Source organism: Bufo bufo, chromosome 4 (assembly GCF_905171765.1).
Source record: "Bufo bufo chromosome 4, aBufBuf1.1, whole genome shotgun sequence".
In the NCBI taxonomy this organism is placed as follows: Eukaryota; Metazoa; Chordata; class Amphibia; order Anura; family Bufonidae; genus Bufo; species Bufo bufo.
In genome coordinates, this window is record NC_053392.1 from 179,027,270 (window position 1) to 179,049,203 (window position 21,934).

Sequence of the window (21,934 nt, forward strand, 5' to 3'; positions counted from 1 at the left end):
ATTTCCATGGAAATGAAGCATTCAGCGGGGAGCATGGTCTTCAGTTTGTTACAGAGGGTTGGCAGCTCTAGCTGATATCAGGCTCACCTCCAGACATGCCAGGCAGAATAGTTTGGCTCCCGACAGGTGTCGCTTACTTTGGCATAAACCCTTGGCTATCTCCATTAACACTTCCTGCCTACTGTTCAGACAGCAGAGCAAACAGTCAGTTTTTGTTCTTTTTTTCCTTCAAGTAAAAACAGTTTGTAATCTGATTGTGTAATTATAGAATCCAAGCCATTAATTATAACGGTTTTCTTTTCTCCAGATTTACAACAACAGTTGGAAACAGTAAGAACGGATTTCCATAAAGTAACTAAAGAAGTGCAACACCACCAGGATATTTCCATGTAAGCGGCTTGGCTTTCTATTCCTAAACAGACACATCATATGACAATTTGCCACCGGCGCTTCTCCCTGTGACAGGAGAGGGACGACCCCCTTAATAATATGTTGCAGCTGACTCCCAGATATCCGTTGCTTATGAAAGGAATAACAGATGACATTGACAAAGGTCCGCAACCGTTACTTAGGGAATGTTTCGGATTCACTTTGTCACTTAACCCTTTCTTCAGATGACACAGTAGGGGCCGCCTAGAGCCTTGTCTTGTTATAGGAAGCTACTGACATAACCTCATTTAGATCTACTAAAGAGCCACCAACCATATATTCTAAAGCTTACAGAATACATTTCATGAATAAGGGCTCATGCACACGAACGTGTACCGGCCAGGCCCGTATTGCGGACCCCAAATTGCAATGGATAATTGATATTAGAAAATTGCATGATTTCCTATTATATAAACAAACAAAAAAAAAAAATACCCCTTTAATTATCTTGGACAACTCCTTTAGTATGCATTGTTATTCATTTTCAGCATGTACTGTACTTTAGCTACAAATGAATGTGCAAACTGGAAGCAGAAATAACTTTGGATCACATATTAGTGTGACCATCGACTTTTTGCAATATGCTGAGCTTTTCAGTGATGCTTGCAAAGTGTTTCCTTTGTGCGTTTCTCAGTAGGCTTGTCTTTCAAGTCCATAAGCAGAAGATTGAATGCATGACGACCTGCAAATATTTTGAATGCATAGCAACGCCTCATTTGAAATGCTGATAAAATGACATTCTCTCATGAACATTCTTTAATCACCGGATTCTGATAACTTTTTAATGAAACGCATTAAGTTCACTTCCCAGGATGCTAGAGAGACCTTACGCATTAATATAGCAGATTGTATTCCCTGAGTCCGTGGGCATTGCTGAATGATTCCCTGCAGATTAAGAGTATTTGTGCCCTCATACTAAATCATTGCTAACAAGACCTGCATTCGTTTCGGCAATCACAGCAAATAGTAAGAACATTTATTTTATGCGTCTTTAAAGGGAATCTGTCACCAGGATAGTTATTTTTTTAAAAATTTTTCTCCTATTATAAATTCCCCTACTGTCAGGGATTAAAGCTGCGCTGAAATACCTTGTCAGGACCGCCATTCATGCGCACAACTCCCCTCCATTATGTTAGCATAGCACTGCAGTCCGGACTGTGTATATCAGCGTGGCTTTGAATGCTGGCAGGAAAAATAAAAAATAATCATCTGGACTTTTTATGTGCAGTACTAATCATGAATTACTGCACATATTAGTCCATAATCGTGGTGACAGATTTCCTTTAAAGGATGACCTCCCTAGCCAACTGTTTGCATAGACACATGCCACCTGCCGGATCCGGCCTACCCGGATACTGCCATACACCAGTGGACCGCATTGACTATAATGGCGGGTTTACACAGCCTGCTTGTCGGGCAGATTATCAGGGATGAACATTCCTACAGTTACTCGTTTCCCATTATCTGCCTGTCTAAAGATCACGATCACCCGATGAACGCACAAAACGCTCGTTAATTGAGTGAAACAGTCGTTCCTGCAGGCAACTAAATGATTGTTTCTGAGCAGCAGATCGTGCTGTGTGAACAATGCAGCTGTATGAGGAAGAGCGAGCGCAGTACCGATCCCTCGTTCTCATACTGTGAAGGTGATCGCTGTAGGTAAATGCAGAGCTTCACCCCCACTGAACGAACAACCAGTTTTTGGGAAGGAATGCTTCTGGGCCCTCAGAACATGTAGATCTGCCTTAATGGGATCTGCCAGCTTTCCGGCATAAGTGGCAAGTTTTGGCCACAAAAAAAGTTGCATACAGAGATTTCTGTCCAGTGAAACCCAGCACTCATGCTGGAAAAGCAGCTGGATCCCATTAAGGCCGTTTTACATGCTCCAAGGAGCAGTCGATTATCAGGAAGGAAACATTCATTATAGTCAGTGGGGTACGGCAGAGAACGGCAGTATCTGGCTAGGCCGGATCCGGTGAGCTCCGGCACGCTGCTCTCTGCCGGATGAGTTAAACAGAGGTCTGAAAATACCCTAAATCACAATAAAATCAGTCACAGCGGGATTCCAGATATTCTAGATAATCGAGCAGTCATAAACTTTCCTGTATAAAGAATCTGTAAAATATTATCACATAGCAGTCTCATGATTGATTATTTTGATTATAGTTTAACATTTAGTTATTAGAACTATTATCTAAATGAATAGATGTTCATATATTAGATTGGAGGAATTTGATTGTTTATATAATTTATCTCTTACAAAAAATGGGAGGTCTGAACACAAGCCAGGACATTCTGGGGAAAGAGTATTTATATGGTCTCTAGGAGTTATAACTAACTTGATGGAGAACACCGAGGCAACACAGGGAAGTCACTGGTAATTTCTTGAATGTATTGGCTTTCTAAATTGCAGGAGATGAAAAACATACAGCATACAGCAAAAAAAAGAAAAAAAAATAGACTCCAATTTCTTAAGGTTATCTAGGGATACTGAGTTAAAAGCATAGGACAAAGTCTGCAGTTACAGGAAGAAAAAGTAAGTTGTGTTTGGAGTTAAAGTATCCACCAGTCTAGGTTGACTGCATTCCTTATTGTAATGTTGTAATGAGTGGCAAGGGTTTAGCTAAAGGCTCTTGGTCCCTGGTATAATAGTTCAGCTCGCCCCCCCCCCCCCCCCCCTTTCCCACGTTAAAATTCCCTACACGGTCGCCTCTAAGCTTTTAACCCCTTAAGGACCGGGCTCATTTTCACCTTAAAGACCAGGCCATTTTTTGCAAATCTGACCAGTGTCACTTTAAGTGCTGATAACTTTTAAACGCTTTGACTTATCCAGGCCGTTCTGAGATAGTTTTTTCGTCACATATTGTACTTCATGACACTAGTAAAATGAAGTCAAAAAAATTATTTTTTTTGCACAAAAAACAACCTAATTTACCAAAAATTTTTAAAAATTTGCAAATTTCAAAGTTTCAGTTTCCTCTACTTCTGTAATACATAGTAATACCCCAAAAATTGTGATGACTTTACATTCCCCATATGTCTACTTCATGTTTGAATTGTTTTGGGAATGATATTTTATTTTTTGGGGATGTTACAAGGCTTAGAAGTTTAGAAGCAAATCTTGAAATTTTTCAGAAATTTACAAAAACTCAATTTTTAGGGACCAGTTCAGGTCTGAAGTCACTTTGCGAGGCTTACATAATAGAAACCACCCAAAAATGACCCCATCTAAGAAACTACACCCCTCAAGGTATTCAAAACTGATTTTGCATACATTGTTAACCCTTTAGGTGTTGCACAAGAGTTATTGGCAAATGGGGAGGAAATTTGAGAATTTCATTTTTTTGTCTAATTTTTAATTTTAACCCATTTTTTCCACTAACAAAGCAAGGGTTAACAGCCAAACAAGATTGTATCTTTATTGCCCTGACTCTGCCGTTTACAGAAACACCCAATATGTGGCCGTAAACTACTGTACGGCCACACAGCGGGGCGTAGAGTGAAAGGTGCGCCGTATGGTTTTTGGAAGGCTGGTTTTTATGGACTGGTTTTTTGACACCATGTCCCATTTGAAGCCCCTTGATGCACCCCTAGAGGAGAAACTCCCTAAAAGTGACCCCATCTAAGAAACTACACCCCTCAAGGTATTCAAAACTGATTTTACATACGTCGTTAACCCTTTAGGTGTTGCACAAGAGTTATTGGCAAATGGGGATGAAATTTGAGAATTTCATTTTTTTGCCTAATTTTCTATTTTAACCCATTTTTTCCACTAACAGAGCAAGGGTTAACAGCCAAACAAGACTGTATCTTTATTGCCCTGACTCTGCTGTTTACAGAAACACCCCATATGTGGCCGTAAACTACTGTATGGCCACACAGCAAGGGCGTAGAGTGAAAGGTGCGCCGTTTGGTTTTTGGAAGGCAGGTTTTGCTGGACTGGTTTTTTGACACCTTGTCCCATTTGAAGCCCCCCTGATGCACCCCTAGATTAGAAATTCCATAAAAGTGACCCCATCTAAGAAACTACACCCCTCAAGCTATTCAAAACTGATTTTACAAACTTTGTTAACCCTTTAGGTGTTGCACAAGATTTAATGGAAAATAGAGACACAATTTCAAAATTTTACATTTTTGGCAGATTTTCCATTTTAATATTTTTTTTCCAGTTACAAAGCAAGGGTTAACAGCCAAACAAAACTCATTATTTATGGCCCTTATTCTGTAGTTTACAGAAACACCCCATATGTGGTCGTAAACTGCTGTACGGGCACACGGTAGGGCGCAGAAGGAAAGGAATGCCATACGGTTTTTGGAAGGCAGGTTTTGCTGGACAGTTTTTTTTTTACACCATGTCCCATTTGAAGCCCCCCTGATGCACCCCTAGAGTAGAAACTCCAAAAAAGTGACTCCATTTTAGAAACTACGGGATAGGGTGGCAGTTTTGTTGGTACTAGTTTAGGGTACATATGATTTTTGGTTGCTCTATATTACACTTTTTGTGCAGCAAGGTAACAAGAAATAGCTTTTTTTGGCACGTTTTTTTTTTTTTTGTTATTTACAACATTCATCTGACAGGTTTTATCATGTGGTAATTTTATAGAGCAGGTTGTCACGGACGCGGCGATACCTAATATGTATACTATTTTTTTTATTTATGTAAGTTTTATACAATAACTTCATTTTTAAAACCAAAAAAATGTTTTAGTGTCTCCATAGTCTAAAAACCATAGTTTTTTCAGTTTTTGGGCGATTATCTTGAGTAGGGTCTCATTTTTTGCGGGATGAGATGACGGTTTGATTGGCACTATTTTGGGGTGCATATGACTTTTTGATCGCTCGCTATTACACTTTTTGTGACGTAAGATGGCAAAAAATGGCTTTTTTTACACCGTTTTTGTTCTTATTTTTTTACGTTGGTCACCTGAGGGGTTAGGTCATGTGATAGTTAATGGAAAATAGAGACACAATTTCAAAATTTTACATTTTTGGCAGATTTTCCATTTTAATATTTTTTTTCCAGTTACAAAGCAAGGGTTAACAGCCAAACAAAACTCATTATTTATGGCCCTTATTCTGTAGTTTACAGAAACACCCCATATGTGGTCGTAAACCGCTGTACAGGCACACGGTAGGGCGCAGAAGGAAAGGAATGCCATACGGTTTTTGGAAGGCAGGTTTTGCTGGACAGTTTTTTTTTTACACCATGTCCCATTTGAAGCCCCCCTGATGCACCCCTAGAGTAGAAACTCCAAAAAAGTGACTCCATTTTAGAAACTACGGGATAGGGTGGCAGTTTTGTTGGTACTAGTTTAGGGTACATATGATTTTTGGTTGCTCTATATTACACTTTTTGTGCAGCAAGGTAACAAGAAATAGCTTTTTTGGCACGTTTTTTTTTTTTTGTTATTTACAACATTCATCTGACAGGTTTTATCATGTGGTAATTTTATAGAGCAGGTTGTCACGGACGCGGCGATACCTAATATGTATACTATTTTTTTTATTTATGTAAGTTTTATACAATAACTTCATTTTTAAAACCAAAAAAATGTTTTAGTGTCTCCATAGTCTAAAAACCATAGTTTTTTCAGTTTTTGGGCGATTATCTTGAGTAGGGTCTCATTTTTTGCGGGATGAGATGACGGTTTGATTGGCACTATTTTGGGGTGCATATGACTTTTTGATCGCTCGCTATTACACTTTTTGTGACGTAAGATGGCAAAAAATGGCTTTTTTTACACCGTTTTTGTTTTTATTTTTTTACGTTGGTCACCTGAGGGGTTAGGTCATGTGATATTTTTATAGAGCCGGTCGATACGGACGCGGCGATACCTAATATGTATACTTTTTTTTTATTTATGTAAGTTTTACACAATGATTTCATTTTTGAAACAAAAAAAATCATGTTTTAGTGTTTCCATAGTCTAAGAGCCATAGTTTTTTCAGTTTTTGGGCGATTATCTTGGGTAGGGTCTCATTTTTTGCGGGATGAGATGACGGTTTGATTGGTACTATTTTGGCGTACATGCAACTTTTTTGATCACTTTTATTACCTTTTTTGGGAAGTAAGGTGGGCAAAATTTCAATTTTCTCATAGTTTTTATTTTTTTATTTTTATGGCGTTCACCGTGCGGGGAAAGTAACATGACCGTTTTATAGATCAGGTCGTTACGGACGCGGCGATACCTAATATGTGTAGTGTATTTTATTTTTTTAATTTTTATTCAGTGATAAATGTTTTTTTTTTATCTTAACTTTTTTCACTTTTTTTTACATTTTTGTGACCCAGACCCAGATGGTTCTTGAAGATCCAGTGGGTCTGATGTCTGTATAATACATTACAGTACAATATATATTGTTCTGTACTGTATTTTACTTACACTGAACAGATCTATGCTTTTAGCACAGATCTGTTCAGCACCATGGACAGCAGGACGCCTGAGCAGGCGTCCTGTTGCCATGGGAACCTTCCCCGTCTGCTCAGAACTTCGCAGACGGGGAAGGGTAAGCACGAGCTGAGGGGGGCTCTCTGGGGGCTGTCGGGGGGCTCTCTCCCTCTCCATCGGGGGGCTGCAAAGGCACAGCAGCCCCCCGATGGAGAGGGAGGGAGCTCCCTGACCGATGACAGTTAACTTTTTCCATACAGCGGTCCGTACGGACCGCGGTATGGAAAGGGTTAAACGGCTGACATCTGCACAGATGTCAGCCGTTTATACCAGGGTGCCAGCAATGTGCTGGCACCCTGGTATAACCCACTAGAAGCCAACGATCGTTCATGGGGAGGCGGGCGGGGGATCGCGATCCCGCCTGCCGCACCGCCCGCCTCCCGCAACGCCCCCACCGCCTGCGACACCCCCCCCCCCGCACCACCCGCCGGCATAAAATCGTGCAGGGGTGCAGGGGGGGGTGAAAAATATAGATTTTAGCCACTCTAAAGTTTCTGATCCCCGCGGGATCAGAAACTGCAAAAAGCGCAGCAAACCGCAGGTCTGAATTGACCTGCGGTTTGCTGCGATCGCCGATACGGGGGGGTCAAATGACCCCCCCCTGCATTGTTACGGGATGCCGGCTGAATGATTTCAGCCGAAATCCCGTTCCGATTAACCCCTGGGGCGCCGGAATACAGATTTTAAGTCAGGACGTACCGGTACGTCCTTGGTCCTTAAGGACTCGGGAAATAGGGCGTACCGGTACGTCCTATGTCCTTAAGGGGTTAAGTCAATTTATATTTTGACAAAAACATCTTTAATATTTATTTATATGCAGTTTAAAATATGTGATGTCCAAAAAATCTCAGCCCGCAAGCCCACGTCAAGGGTCCTCAGTCTCTTGCGAGTCCCTACACTCAACTACCACAATAAATTTTAGTAATCTATCTACAAAATAATAAACAACTAAAGAGCCCAGAAGATTTCAAAAACTGCATCGAATAGTGTCCCTCTGCCATGGCAAGGACCCCTCTGGGCTGTAAAAGTAGTCTGCATAGAGTTCCCAAACTGCAATGCCTGCAGTCCCAGGTCGTCTATGCAGGGTCCTTTCCAAACCCAAATCTGATGACGTAGGAAGATCTTCCATGTCAACAGAAGAGGAAGCCTCATTAATCCTGGTGAAGTTGTGTAGAACAACACAAGCTTTAATCACCAGGGTAGCATTCTCCGGATCCAACTGTATGGATGATAAAAACACCCTCCACTTGCTAGAGAGTATCCCGAAAGCGCACTCAACATACCGACACGCACGAGTCAACCGGTAGTTGAATATACGCCTCCTGACATCCAAACCACGCTTTGGAAAGGGCCGCATAACATGTGGAGTCAATGCAAACCCTTCATCCGCCACAATGACAAATAGAGCCGGTGGACCTGCATATCCGGGCAGTCTTCTGGACTCGGGCAGGGCAAGCTGGTTGGCACAAAGCCGCTCACCCATTCTAGAAGCACTAAAGATGCGAGCATCCGCAGTGCTTCCATAGGCCCCGATATCAACCATTATAAACCGGTAGTTACTGTCAGCAACAGCCATCAGCACTACCGAAAAATATTGTTTATAATTGAAGAATCGGGACCCTGAGTGAGGAGGCTTCTTCACACGGATGTGCTTGCCATCCATTGCCCCGATGCAGTTTGGAAACTGTGCTGAAATTTGGAAGCCCTCAGCAATGCGAACCCAATCGTCCGCCTTGGGCTGCGGCATCACCGTCTCTCGGAGTTGCTGCCAGATGACATGGCAAGTGTGACGTACAATCCGCGAGATCGTCGAGGTTCCTAAAAGAAACTCAAAATGCAGGGATGCAAAAGAGTTCCCAGTTGCAAGGAATCTGTTGAAAATCGAAAAAAAAAACAATCAGTCAGCAGCAAATCAAAGGGAACATCAGATTCATGAATCGCGTATAATGTTGTATACAAGACATGATATTAAACACCCTATGTCAGTGGTGGCGAACCTATGGCATGGGTGCCAGAGGCGGCACTCAGGGCCCTCTCTGTGGGCACCCGCACCCTAGAAAAAGTCTATGGTTTACCAATATACCTTAGACTTTTCCGACCATTCATCAGCACAGGGCACACTATGAAAAGGACAGGCAGCACTGAATGTAGGCAGGCTATTATAGCTAAATGATAAAATACGTGGAAGATAAACTATATTGGACTATAGTATTCAGGTGAAATTGCCGTGTTGGCACTTTGCGATTAATACGTGGGTTTTGGGAACTCAGTCTGTAAACGGCTCGCCATCACTGCCCTATGTCCTTTGTTGATTAAACTAAAATTAAACATTTGAATTTGTGTCTAGGAGCAAAACACTACCAGCTATTGGGGTGTGGGCAGTACTACCACAACTAAGTTACAACAACTGTGTTTAGCCCCTTAGAAATGCTGAAAGTTATGGGCAACTTCAAAATGATGTGAACATTATGCATGATGAGGACGTTAGCTGAAAATCTCAGGGGTTGGCAGCACCACAATCCCACAAAATAGGGTACAGACCGGTATATAGGCTTCAAGCCGGGTGGTGCCCGCAGATAGGGATCCTGACCGAGGGTCCCAATTCTTCCAGACACTACAATAATCCGCAGCACTCACCAGTAGTGATTTATTCACTCAGACAGGCAGGTTGTAGGCTGCTGTAACCTGACTGACTGAATAAATCACCATTTGTCACAAACTACTGGCGAGTGATGTGGATTTTTGGAGTGTCTCGAGGACGTTAGCTGAACACAAGTTTGAAACTTGCACAAAAGAATAGACAACCTTCAATATTGGGATGTTATGTGTCAGGGATTAACGGTTTTAAAAACAAATAAAAAAAACATTTCCACAAAACATTAGGGGCAAAGAAAGGTTACTTCAGCAAACAGTAGCACATGTCTAACAGCAGCCATTTTCAAACACATGTTCCTCCTGACAGAAGCCGTGCACATTACTGGTGAAACTTTAAATGTAAAATATTGCTTACCTCAACGTGACAATGAGCCTTTCCTCAGGAGAAATGCTGCGCCTCATATTGGTGTCCATGAAGGTAAGGACAGTACGTAGAGAAGACAGCAAGCGATCAAATGTAGTGACTGACATCCTACAGAAGGAAAGAAACTTCTCTGGATGCAGCAGCAGATCTTTGTAGAGGGTATTAAAGTGTCCTTTCCGGTAACGTTGAGAAACAATCGGATGGACCCAAAATCGCCGCCTTCTACTAGGTTCCTCATCCAACAAAGGAGTGCGCTGGGGAACAAGCCAATGCAGTAAGACCTCTTCCTCAGAGTCATCCGCCATGGTGATACAGCAAAGACAAGCAACCAAAAGAACCTCTGTACTCTGTGAAGACTACAGAAAATGGCCACAAAACCAAACTCAGGTGACCTTCATTTATACCAGTATCCTGGGTGGAGATATTAAAATTAAATTTTTTTCACCATTCCTTGTTTTCTGACGGTCCGCAAAAAAAAACGGACACACGGAAGCACAACGGAAGAAAAAACGGACACGGATCACGAAACAACAGAACTCTGTTTGGCGGACCGTGAAAAAATACTGTTGTGTGCATGAGGCCTAAATCAGCCTGTTAAATGGGTTGGTGAGACCTACCTTTTTTTTTTGGGGTAAAAAAAAAACCTGTACTTGCCACCGTCACAGGAAAATATAATAGTAAATCAACCTGTTAAATGGGTCGGTGAGACCTACCTATTTGTTGTGTTTAGAAAAACTGTACTTCACTCCGTCACAGGGAAATATAATAGTTAATCACTGTTAATTGGGGCGGCGAGACCTACCTATTTTTTTTGTGCTAAACACCTCTTTTGCATCCGTGACACGGATATACAATTTTCGTCTGTCAGCCAATTTAGTGGGTGACCGTAACAAAATGAGGAGAGCATCAACTAGGGGCGGTGGTCGTGGTGCTGCTGGAGGTGGTGGTGGAGCTCCTGCTGCAGGGAAGAATGGTGAGGCCAGAACAAGTAGAAGAGGTAGTAGATTGGATGGCTGAGAGTGCCTCCATTTCCTTCACATTATCTTCCTCCCGGTCCACTGCTGAAAGCACAGAGTTGACACCGGCGGCCCACAGGCATCCGTCTTTTTCCTCAACCCCTTGCACATCAGCCAAGCAGTCTGAGCCACAGGTCATGCGGCAGTCTCTTATGCTTTTTGATGACTCTGCTGGCAGGTTTTTCGTAGGACACCCACCTAGCCCTGCCCCAGAAGTGAGATTGAGTGTACTGATGCCCAACCAGTTATGTTTGAGGATGAGGACGTGGGAGAACCACTGCAGCACGTCTCTGATGACAATGGTGAAAGACAGGTGTCAACTGCTGGGGCTTTCTGCAGTGTGCAGACCAGCCAGGAGGGAAGGGGTGAGGAGTGGGTAGAAGGTGATGTGGAGGGTGATGAGATCCTAGACTTCACATGGCATCCAGGTCATGCCAGTGACGTGTGCAGTTCGGAGGAAGAGGTGAGGGTCACGCAGCGCCAGCCGCACAGCAAAGAGGGAGCAGGGTGCAAAATCAGAGCGGCCGTCCACCAGCCAGTACGCCTGCTACTTCCCAACGCGCCAAGAGACATAGCACACCAAAGCCAGCGCATAGGAGTTCCCTGGCGTGGCAGTTCTTCAGGTAGTGTGCTGACGACAGGACATGGGTGGTTTGCATGCTGTGCAGTCAGAGACTGAATCGAGGCATAAATGTTATAAATCTGAGCACCACCTGCATGATGCGGCATCTAACCGCAAAGCACGAGCTGCAGTGGAGTAGACACCTCAAGAGCCACTAAAGATCAGAGGCTCCTCCTGCTCTCTCTTCTGCTGCTGTCTCGGCCTCTTCCTTCCCCTTTGGAACGAGAGAAGCACCTGCCACCCCGCAAACAGAGGATGTGGCAGCAACACCACCACCACCGAGGATCTCCACACTATTCCATGGAAGGATTCAGCTGTCCATCCTCCAAACACTGGAGAGAAAGAGGAAGTACACCCATACCGACCCACGAGCCCTAGCCCTGAATGGCAACATTTCAAAATTGCTGGCTTTTGAAATGCTGCCATTCTGTCTGTTGAAGATGGAGAGTTTTAAAAATGTCATGACGGCAGCTGTCCCACTGTACGTGGTTCCCAGCACTAGCAACTGGAGAGATAGTGGAGTTTCAGCTGCAGCCTGCACGGTTGAGTCTCTCTGTGGAACAGCACAATTTCACCACCAACAAGTGTGCCTCCATGCAGGACGTGCGTGCCATGTTGCGGTAAATCAAGTACTTAACTAACATAGCCAGCGGTGATGACGCCGTCATCAGCCTTACTATCTCACTTCTATGTCTCCTTGAAAAAACGCTTCAGGCGCTGATCGATGAGGATGTGGCAAGGGAGGCAGAGGAGGAGGAATAGTGATCATTCCCACGGTTATCAGACCAGTCAGCCACAGGTGACTCAGATGGTGAGTTCCTTCACCAACAGCGGCCAGGCACCCAACTGTCCAGCCAGGGCACATTTTTGGAGGATGAGGAGAATGATGATGAGGATCCCCGTTCACAGCAGGTTGGCACCCAAATCAGCTCACGGGCTTCACCGAAGCAGGGCTCCGGGGATACAGAGGACACAGACGATACACCTCCCACCGAGGACGGCTTGTCATTCCCTCTGGGCAGCCTGACACACATGAGCGACTACATGCTGCACTTCCTGAGCAATGAGTTGCCCACATTCTAACCGGTGCTGATTACTCAGTGGCCACCCTACTGGATCCCGCTACAAGGACAACGTGCCATCCTTACTTCCGTCACTGGAGCGTGAACAGAAGATGCGTGAGTACAAGCGTACGCTGGTAGAGGCACTACTGATGGCGTCCACACGTCTGCATGTACTGACTGATGGGTCTGCCCCATTTAACTTCTGAGTCTCCAAATTAGGCACATGGCCTCAGCTTGCCCTCTACACCTTTGAGGCGGTGGCCTGCCCTGCGGCAAGTGTATTGTCCAAACGTATGTTTAGCATAGCAGGGGGGTGATCACAGACAGGCACATCTGTAACATCCCAGAGTATGTCACTAAACTCTAGTTCCCTGCTACATTATGCTAGGTATATATGTATTGCCATCTTGTGTAATCTAACTTGCAAATTGTCCACGGATATTATATAGACCCTCGTAGTACACTTTGAAGGTTTCCGCTATTTGACTTGGATGATGTTTCAGAGCACTACTAGCATCCAATATATTTGGAATGAAGCTAGCCTGTTGTCGAGGGTGTATATAACGCGCTAGTGCTTTCCCAGGTTTATTAGAATGCGCAAATAAATAGCTACGAAACCGCTCAGTGTTCCTGAAAACAGAGGCAGAGAGCAACATTTTAAGTTGGTCTCTAGCCGCCGTAAGTTCAGAAAGAACTGGGGATCCAGTGACTGCTTGTGTGATTGCTCCAGATCATCTATCTGCCGCAAAAGTTGCCGAATCTTTGCTCCCTTCTCTCTTTTGAGTCTGGCACCATGGCCTACCAAACCGCCCCGCAACACATATTTCAACGCTTCCCACTGTAAGGGAAGGGCCGTGACATCTAGTGAGTGATTCTCAATAAATTGTCTAATCGTTGACTCTATGTCAGCCCTACATACACTATCCCTCAAAAGGGTCTCATTTAACCTCCATGTCCACTCTTTAGCTACCAGGTCCGGCAATTCTAAGGACAAAAATATTGGTGCGTGATCTGACCAAAGTGGGGTGCTTATGTGTGGGTTAAGAGAAAGGGACAACGCATGATGAGATATCAGGAATCTATCTAATCTGCTGTAGGATTGGTGCGCCGGGGAAAAGTAAGTGAAATCTTTATCCTTAGGATGCAGTATCCTCCAGACGTCAACCAACTGTCTGGCATGTAACAGTTGTTTAGATCTGTTGATTGTCGACAAGGGAACCGAGGTTCTGCCCGAAGAGGAGTCCAGAGCGGGCTCCATGATCATGTTGAAATCACCACCCAAGAGCACCAATCCCTCAGCAAAGGCATCCAATTTACAGTAGTAAGAATACCTGATAGAGCTCTGCTTTGTCTGGTATTTGGTAGGTAGAGATTCCCAATGGTGTACACTCTCTCATGGATTCGCAGCTTCAGGAACAGGAACCGACCCAGAGGATCCAATTGCGACTCTAAAAAGGTATAAGGCAGTGATTTATGAAGAGCAACTGAAACGCCTTTAGACTTAGATTCCGGATTAGTGCTATGGACCCAGAAATTATAATGTTTTGACAGGATCTTTGGAACCTGCTCTCTTTTGCAGCAGGAGCAGCAGCAGAATTTGCACCCTCTCCCTGTGCATGCCGTATAAAACCCCAGAGCGCTTTTCCGGAGTATTGAAACCTCGAACATTTAGAGAGGCCAATTTCACGTTAGGCGGCCCCGCCATATTGAGAAACTCAGGTTTTACCCTAGGCTATATTCAAGAGCGCAGAAGAGGGGGATAGTCAAGGGTTCGCGCAAACCACCCCAAGAGTACCTTGCGTCCTGAGGAGGTCTGGCAATCACTGACTATCCAGACAGGAAGGAAAAAGTAAAAGGGAAGGAAGAAAAAAAAGGGGGAAAGGGACAGAAAGGGGTGAGTTACAATATCAGGTAACTGTCCCAAGTAGAGGGACCGACCCGTCCTATACCAGATAGAACGAGGGTTACAATAGGAGACGGACTTCCAATGACGGACCAAGGAAGCCGCCACAGGGCTGAGGAGTCCAAGAGCCACAACTAATATATGAACATGAAAATAATCACATAAAACTTTCATTATCTAGCAAAGCATTTCTCTAACACTAAGCTTCAGGTAAACTAAACTCTGTAAACCTAAGAAAAAATATAGGAAAGTTAACCGTAGGCATGAGAGTAGCACAATCTGAGAGAAGAAAGCATAATAGCATTTGCAATCCCCCCAAATAAACACTTATTTCTGAGGTTGTCCCTGTAATAGCATCAGAGACGAATACTTATACGACTCAGCCTCGGGTTTACCTTCACACTGGCTGCTGAGGATGCATCCTCCCTGAAGCCGCTCTTCTAAGGTGCCCGCTTAAGGACCGAGATGGTAGAGCTGGAACAACCTGCCAGTCAGGTAAATGAACTGGTGGTAAGTTCAATGCAGACAGGAACATGTCCAGGTCGTCAGGATCCCGCAGTTCCACACGATGACCATTCTTACGGACCACTAGTTGAAAAGGAAACCTCCAGGAATACGGAATATCCTTAGACCTCAAGAGGTCCAATAAGGGCTCAAGTGCCCTCCTCTGGGCCAAAGTGTTTCTGGATAAGTCCTGAAGAATCATCAACGTGGCCCCGTCGAAATCAATTGTAGAAAGGTTGCGTGCCTTCTTCATTATAGCCTCCTTCACCGAATAATAGTGTAGACGGCAGATCACGTCTCTGGGCCTAGAGGGGTCTGGACTGATGGGGCCCAAAGCTCGGTGCGCTCTGTCAATTTCCAACCGGTCTGTGACAGGTTCTCCCAGGATATTGCTAAAGAGACCTTGCAAGGTGGGTATCAAGTCCTCCGTCTTAGTGGCCTCAGGGAGTCCTCTAACCCTGATGTTATTCTGTCTGTTACGGTTTTCAATATCATCATGAAGACGGTAAAGGTGACCAATGTGACGATCTCTAACTTCCCCTTGAATCATAAGCTCATCTACCTGAGCGGCTGTGTGATCATGCAGGGACGCCACCTCCTCCAGTTTTTCTTCAACAGCTTTCACATTAGACTTGATCGTGGACAACTCCTGTTTGTATGAGTTTTCTAGGCGCTCCACATATTTTTCCATTTCCTGCTTGGTGGGAAGGAGTTTAATATATTCCCTTATGTCCCAGCCTTCCCTTGTATTCTCTCCCTCTGCCATTTCCACTGCACCAGGGGATTTAGCTGTAGCGTAACAGTGCTGGGGAGATGAGGCCTCGTCCCAAGATGGCGTCTGCCTCGTGGTGCCTCCACGCAGATGATCTTGCTTGGACCGGAGCGAGTCAGGTGAGCGACTTTCCGCGATACGACTCTGGGTCTGATTTCGAGACCCCTGCGAGCTCAGCGGTACCTCTGTTTCCGAGGAGTTGCTCCGGGTTGCGGCCTGTTTTGTCTCTCGCCGTCTCCGCTGCAAAATACTTTTTAGAGCAGCCCGCTCTTTTCTCCGGGGGATCTTGATGAGGGATCACCCGCTAGTGACCCTTTGCGTGTGCGCACCATATGAGCTGGTTCAGATGCATCAGAAAGTGCGTCCTCACACTCACTCGTGCGTCCTCACACCGCCATAGTCAGGCCACGCCCCCGACAACACATGCCTTTTTGATAATTTTGGTGAAATTGGCAGTTTTAACATTTTAATAAATGAATGCACCTTATAACACTACTGATAAACCACCGCCATTATCTTAATTCAAGGAGGTGAGCACATTAGTACTGACTGTGCAGTAAATCCTATCATCTCTGCTCCATCCTATTTACCAGCACAGTATTAAACAAGCAGCCACTGGATATATGGCTTTATCGCTATGTAATAGACCCTCATTAAAACCGCACCCCATGGATATCTGGTTTTATCGCTAGGTAATATGTAATATGATCATCACTCCCAAGCAAGACCACCCGAACCAAAGATTATGAAAGAAATGCACAACACACTTAAATTGGGTTTTAAATGGAGAGAATTTATTTAAAATTAAATTACGGTATATTCTTTCAGTGCCTCAAATTTATTATCAGACCAATCACTATGAAAATGGCACACCCCCGATTCACGAAGAGTCTCCCCCAGCATTCAGGAGAGGAAAACCCCCTGTGGAGCAAACCTCTAGGGAACCGTGGCTGGAGCGCTGCCCTTGCCTTGGGCTTAGAAAGTTAATGCCAACATAAAACAGCATATTTTATCAAAATTTGTACATTTACAATGCCACATAATATAAATCCACTATAGATATGATGACATTACATAGTCATGAAGGTTAAACAGTGAACAGATTAGTAAGCAGTTAAACAGTGTTAAAGAAGGTAAGGCCAAAGCGGGCCCCCTGTGGGAGCCTCTTATGGAGATATTTGACCACTAAAGGGCTTACAAATAAAGGTGTAGCAGCTAGCATTGGATGTGAGGACAATCTGGCTGCAGCATCTGTCACCCCATTAATCGCTAGGCAAATAGTGCTGATTTGGCTGGCTAGGCAGATAGGGCTGATCTGGTTGGCTAGGTGGATAGGGATAATGTGGCTGGCTAGGCAGATAGGGCCGATCTTTCTGGCTAGGTGGATGGGGATGATCTGGTTCGCTAGACAGATAGGGCTGATCAGGCTGGCTAGGTGGATAGGGCTGATGCGGCTGGCTAGGCAGATAGGGCTGGTCTGGCTCGCTAGGCGGATAGGGCTGATCTGGCTGGCTAGGTGGATGGGGCTGATCTGGCTCTCTAGGCAGATTGGGCTGATGTGGCTGGCTAGGCAGATAGGGCTGATCTGGATGGCTAGGCAGATAGGGCTGATCTGCTGGCTAGACGGATAGGGCTGATCAGGCTGGCTAGGTGGATAGGGCTGATCTGGCTGGCTAGGCGGATAGGGCTTATCTGGTTGTCTAGGCGAATAGGACTGATCAGGCTGGCTAGGCGGATAGGGCTGATGCGGCTGGCTAGGCAGATAGGGCTGGTCTGGCTCGCTAGGCGGATAGGGCTTATCTGGTTCGCTAGACAGATAGGGCTGATCAGGCTGGCTAGGTGGATAGGGCTGATGCGGCTGGCTAGGCAGATAGGGCTGGTCTGGCTCGCTAGGCGGATAGGGCTGATCTGGCTGGCTAGGTGGATGGGGCTGATCTGGCTCTCTAGGCAGATTGGGCTGATGTGGCTGGCTAGGCAGATAGGGCTGATCTGGCTGGCTAGGCAGATAGGGCTGATCTGCTGGCTAGACGGATAGGGCTGATCAGGCTGGCTAGGTGGATAGGGCTGATCTGGCTGGCTAGGCGGATAGGGCTTATCTGGTTGTCTAGGCAAATAGGACTGATCTGGCTGGCTAGGTGGATGGCGCTGATCAGGCTGACTAGGTGGATAGGACTGATCTGGCTGGCTAGGTGGATAGGGCTGATGTGGCTGGTTAGGCGGTTTTCCCCTTTCTCTCTTACAGATGATGAAGCTCCTTGTCTCCAGACACATCAAGCATGGTGCTGCATATGGTCGTGGGCCCTTCTGATATGGAATCTTCTTCCATGGGTTCTTTATGTCATAGACTTATGTATCTGACATCAGCACAGTTGCCATAGTAACCATAGGTGTTTAATGCCTCATTCACTTTCACTATGAAGTCACCCGCAGTGTGCTCAAGTATTAACCCTTTAACCACCTCAGCTCCCCTAGCTTAAACACCCTTAATGACCAGACCACTTTTTACAATTCTGCACTACACTAATTTCACGGTTTATTGCTCGGTCATGCAACTTACCACCCAAATGATTTTTACCTCCTTTTCTTCTCACTAATAGAGCTTTCATTTGGTGGTATTTCATTGCTGCTGAAATTTTAACTTTTTTTGTTATTAATCGAAATTTACCGAAAATTTTGCTAAAAAATTGCATTTTTCCCTTTCAGTTGTAAATTATTTTTTTTTAAAAACTACATTTCTATATAAAATTTTCTCAAAATTTATTGTTCCACATGTCTTTGATAAAAAAAAAATGTTTGGGTAAAAAAAAAATGGTTTGGGTAAAAGTTATAGCGTTTACTAACTATGGTACAAAAATGTGAATTTCCGCTTTTTTAAGCAGCTCTGACTTTTTGAGCACCTGTCATGTTTCCTGAGGTTCTACAATGCCCAGACAGTAAAAACACCCCACAAATGACCCCATTTCGGAAAGTAGACACCCTAAGGTATTCGCTGATGGGCATAGCGAGTTCATAGAACTTTTTATTTTTTGTCACAAGTTAGCGGAAAATGATGATTTTTTTATTTTTTCCTTACAAAGTCTCATATTCCACTAACTTGTGACAAAAAATAAAAACTTCCATGAACTCACTATGCCCATCACGAAATACCTTGGGGTGTCTTCTTTCCAAAATGGGGTCACTTGTGGGGTAGTTATACTGCCCTGGCATTTTAGGGGCCCTAATGCGTGAGAAGTAGTTTTAAATCAAAATGTGTAAAAAATGCCCAGTGAAATCCTAAAGGTGCTCTTTGGAATGTGGGCCCCTTTGCCCACCTAGGCTGCAAAAAAGTGTCACACATGTGGTATCGCCGTACTCAGGAGAAGTTGGGAAATGTGTTTTGGGGTGTCTTTTTACATATACCCATGCTGGGTGAGAGAAATATCTCTCTAAAAGACAACTTTTCCCATTTTTTTAATACAAAGTTGGCATTTGACTGAGATATTTATCTCACCCAGCATGGGTATATGTAAAATGACACCCCAAAACACATTGCCCAACTTCTCCTGAGTATGGCGATACCACATGTGTGACACTTTTTTGCAGCCTAGATGCGCAAAGGGGCCCAAATTCCTTTTAGGAGGGCATTTTTAGACATTTGGATCCCAGACTTCTTCTCACGCTTTAGGGTTCCTAAAATGCCAGGGCAGTATAAATACCCCACATGTGACCCCATTTTGGAAAAAAGACACCCCAAGGTATTCAATAAGGGGCATGGCGAGTTCATAGAAGATTTTTTTTTTTTGGCACAAGTTAGCGGAAATTGATTTTTTATTTATTTTTCGCACAAAGTCTCCCTTTCCGCTAACTTGGGACAAAAAGTTCAATCTTTCATGGACTTAATATGCCCCTCAGCGAATACCTTGGGGTGTCTTCTTTCCGAAATGGGGTCACATGTGGGGTATTTATACTGCCCTGGCATTTTAGGGGCCCTAAAGCGTGAGAAGAAGTCTGGAATATAAATGTCTAAAAAAAATTACGCATTTGGATTCCGTGAGGGGTATGGTGAGTTCATGTGAGATTTTATTTTTTGTCACAAGTTAGTGGAATATGAGACCTTGTAAGAAAAAAAAAAAGAAAAAAGAAAAATTTCCACTAACTTGTGCCAAATAAATGTCTGAATGGAGCCTTACAGGGGGGTGATCAATGACAGGGGGGTGATCAGGGAGTCTATATGGGATGATCACCACCCTGTTATTGATCACCCCCCTGTAAGGCTCCATTCAGACGTCCGTATGTGTTTTGCGGATCTGCGGTGTCCGTGTTTTGCGGATCCACGGATCCGCAAAACACATACGGACGTCTGAATGGAGCCTTACAGGGGGGTGATCAATGACGGGGGGGTGATCACCCCATATAGACTCCCTGATCACCCCCCTGTCATTGATCACCCCCCTGTAAGGCTCCATTCAGAGGTCCGTATGTGTTTTGCGGATCCACTGATCCATGGATCGGATCCGCAAAACACATACAGACGTCTGAATGGAGCACTACAGGGGGGTGATCAATCACAGGGGGGGGATCATCGAGTCTATATGGGGTGATCACCCCCCCGTCAGGCTCCATTCAGACGTCCGTATGTGTTTTGCGGATCCGATCCGTGGATCCGTAAAACACATACGGACGTCTGAATGGAGCCTTACAGGGGGGTGATCAATGACAGGGGGGTGATCAATGACAGGGGGGTGATCAGGGAGTCTATATGGGGTGATCAGGGGTTAATAAGGGGTTAATAAGTGACGGGGGGGGGTGTAGTGTAGTGTTTGGTGCTACTTATTAAAGAGCTGCCTGTGTCCTCTGGTGGTCGATCCAAGCAAAAGGGACCACCAGAGGACCAGGTAGCAGGTATATTAGACACTGTTATCAAAACAGCGTCTAATATACCTGTTAGAGGTTAAAAAAATCGCATCTACAGCTTGCCAGCGAACGATCGCCGCTGGCAGGCTGTAGATCCACTCGCTTACCTGCAGTTCCTGTGAACGCGCGCACACAGGAAAATCTCGTGTCTCGCAAGATGAGGCGTATATGCGTGACTCTGCCTGAGTGAGCCGCCTCCGGAACGCGATCCTGCGTTAGGCGGTCCGGAGGCGGTTAATGACTGGCATTGTACTTTTCAACAGAAGCCTCTAAAATGTTCCTTTATTATTATGGCTACGGATGAGCGAACTTCTGTTTTCAAGTTCGGCGTACAAGGTTCGGGTTATGTAAGAATTCCGTTATGGATTCCGCTACCATTGACCATAAGTTATGTTCTGTGATAGCGGAATCCATAACGGAATTCTTAGAACCTTGTATGCCAAACTTGAAGACACAAGTTTGCTCAACACTAATTATGGCATTTATAAGATGCTGTGCCCGCTCACTTCTGCAGCTGTGTCCTGCCTGTTTTGAATTCTAGGGCAGCTTACCCCAGCAATGCAGACAATTTTCGCCATGTGCACTGCTGGGGTAGATGGGTAGAACAGGGTAGATGGAGTTTCGGTAGATGATTGATCCTATGCTAGAATGTAGTTGTTAGAAGGAGTTCTGTGACATCACTGGTCACATGCTCCTTCATGGTCACATGACAAACCCTGACGGCAGCAGCAGCTTGTGGAAGAAGGAGGCGCTGTGCCTGCCTGCAAGATGCAGAGTGAGGGAGGATGTGCTGCTGGAGAACCAGAACTTGTGAGGGGAAGCATATGGAGCTCATATATGAGGGGGCAGGTGGAGCACTCGGGGGCAGTGGGGTTCAAGTCGAGTGGAATCTGGTGCAATTAAGGGGGTTTATCATACAGATCCAGGTGTATTCTGAGGGCCATGATGTGTGTGTCTGTCTGTCCCTGTGTGTGTGTCTGTCAGTCTGTCTGTCCCTGTGTGTGTGCCCCTTTCTGTGTCTGTAGTGTCCCACTGGATAGGCGTGGGCACTACACAAGGGTCAATTGGTGTGTGCGTTCCTCCTACTCACAAGGGACAGGAATGTTATATTTAATTGTGCATCTTATGTATTTTATAATGTATTTTTATATGCAATGTTCCCCTGTATGATGCAATAGCAGGCCTAGTTGGGTGTAGTGAGACATCCCAGCCACTAGAGGGAGATAGGGAGCCCCTAGTATAAAGGTCCAGGCCCAGACGGGG

The 21,934-nt window shown here is 44.9% G+C and overlaps 1 protein-coding gene across 1 annotated transcript in view; it reads left to right on the plus strand.

Annotated features, from left to right (window-relative positions):
* The window catches only part of LOC120999089 (filament-like plant protein 3), a 249,859-nt gene that overhangs the window by 179,994 nt on the left and 47,931 nt on the right, over positions 1 to 21,934 (plus strand). The window contains exon 8 of the mRNA XM_040429961.1: positions 308 to 389. Coding sequence (XP_040285895.1) covers positions 308 to 389 — 82 coding nt within the window. The remainder of the gene's footprint in view (positions 1 to 307; positions 390 to 21,934) is intronic.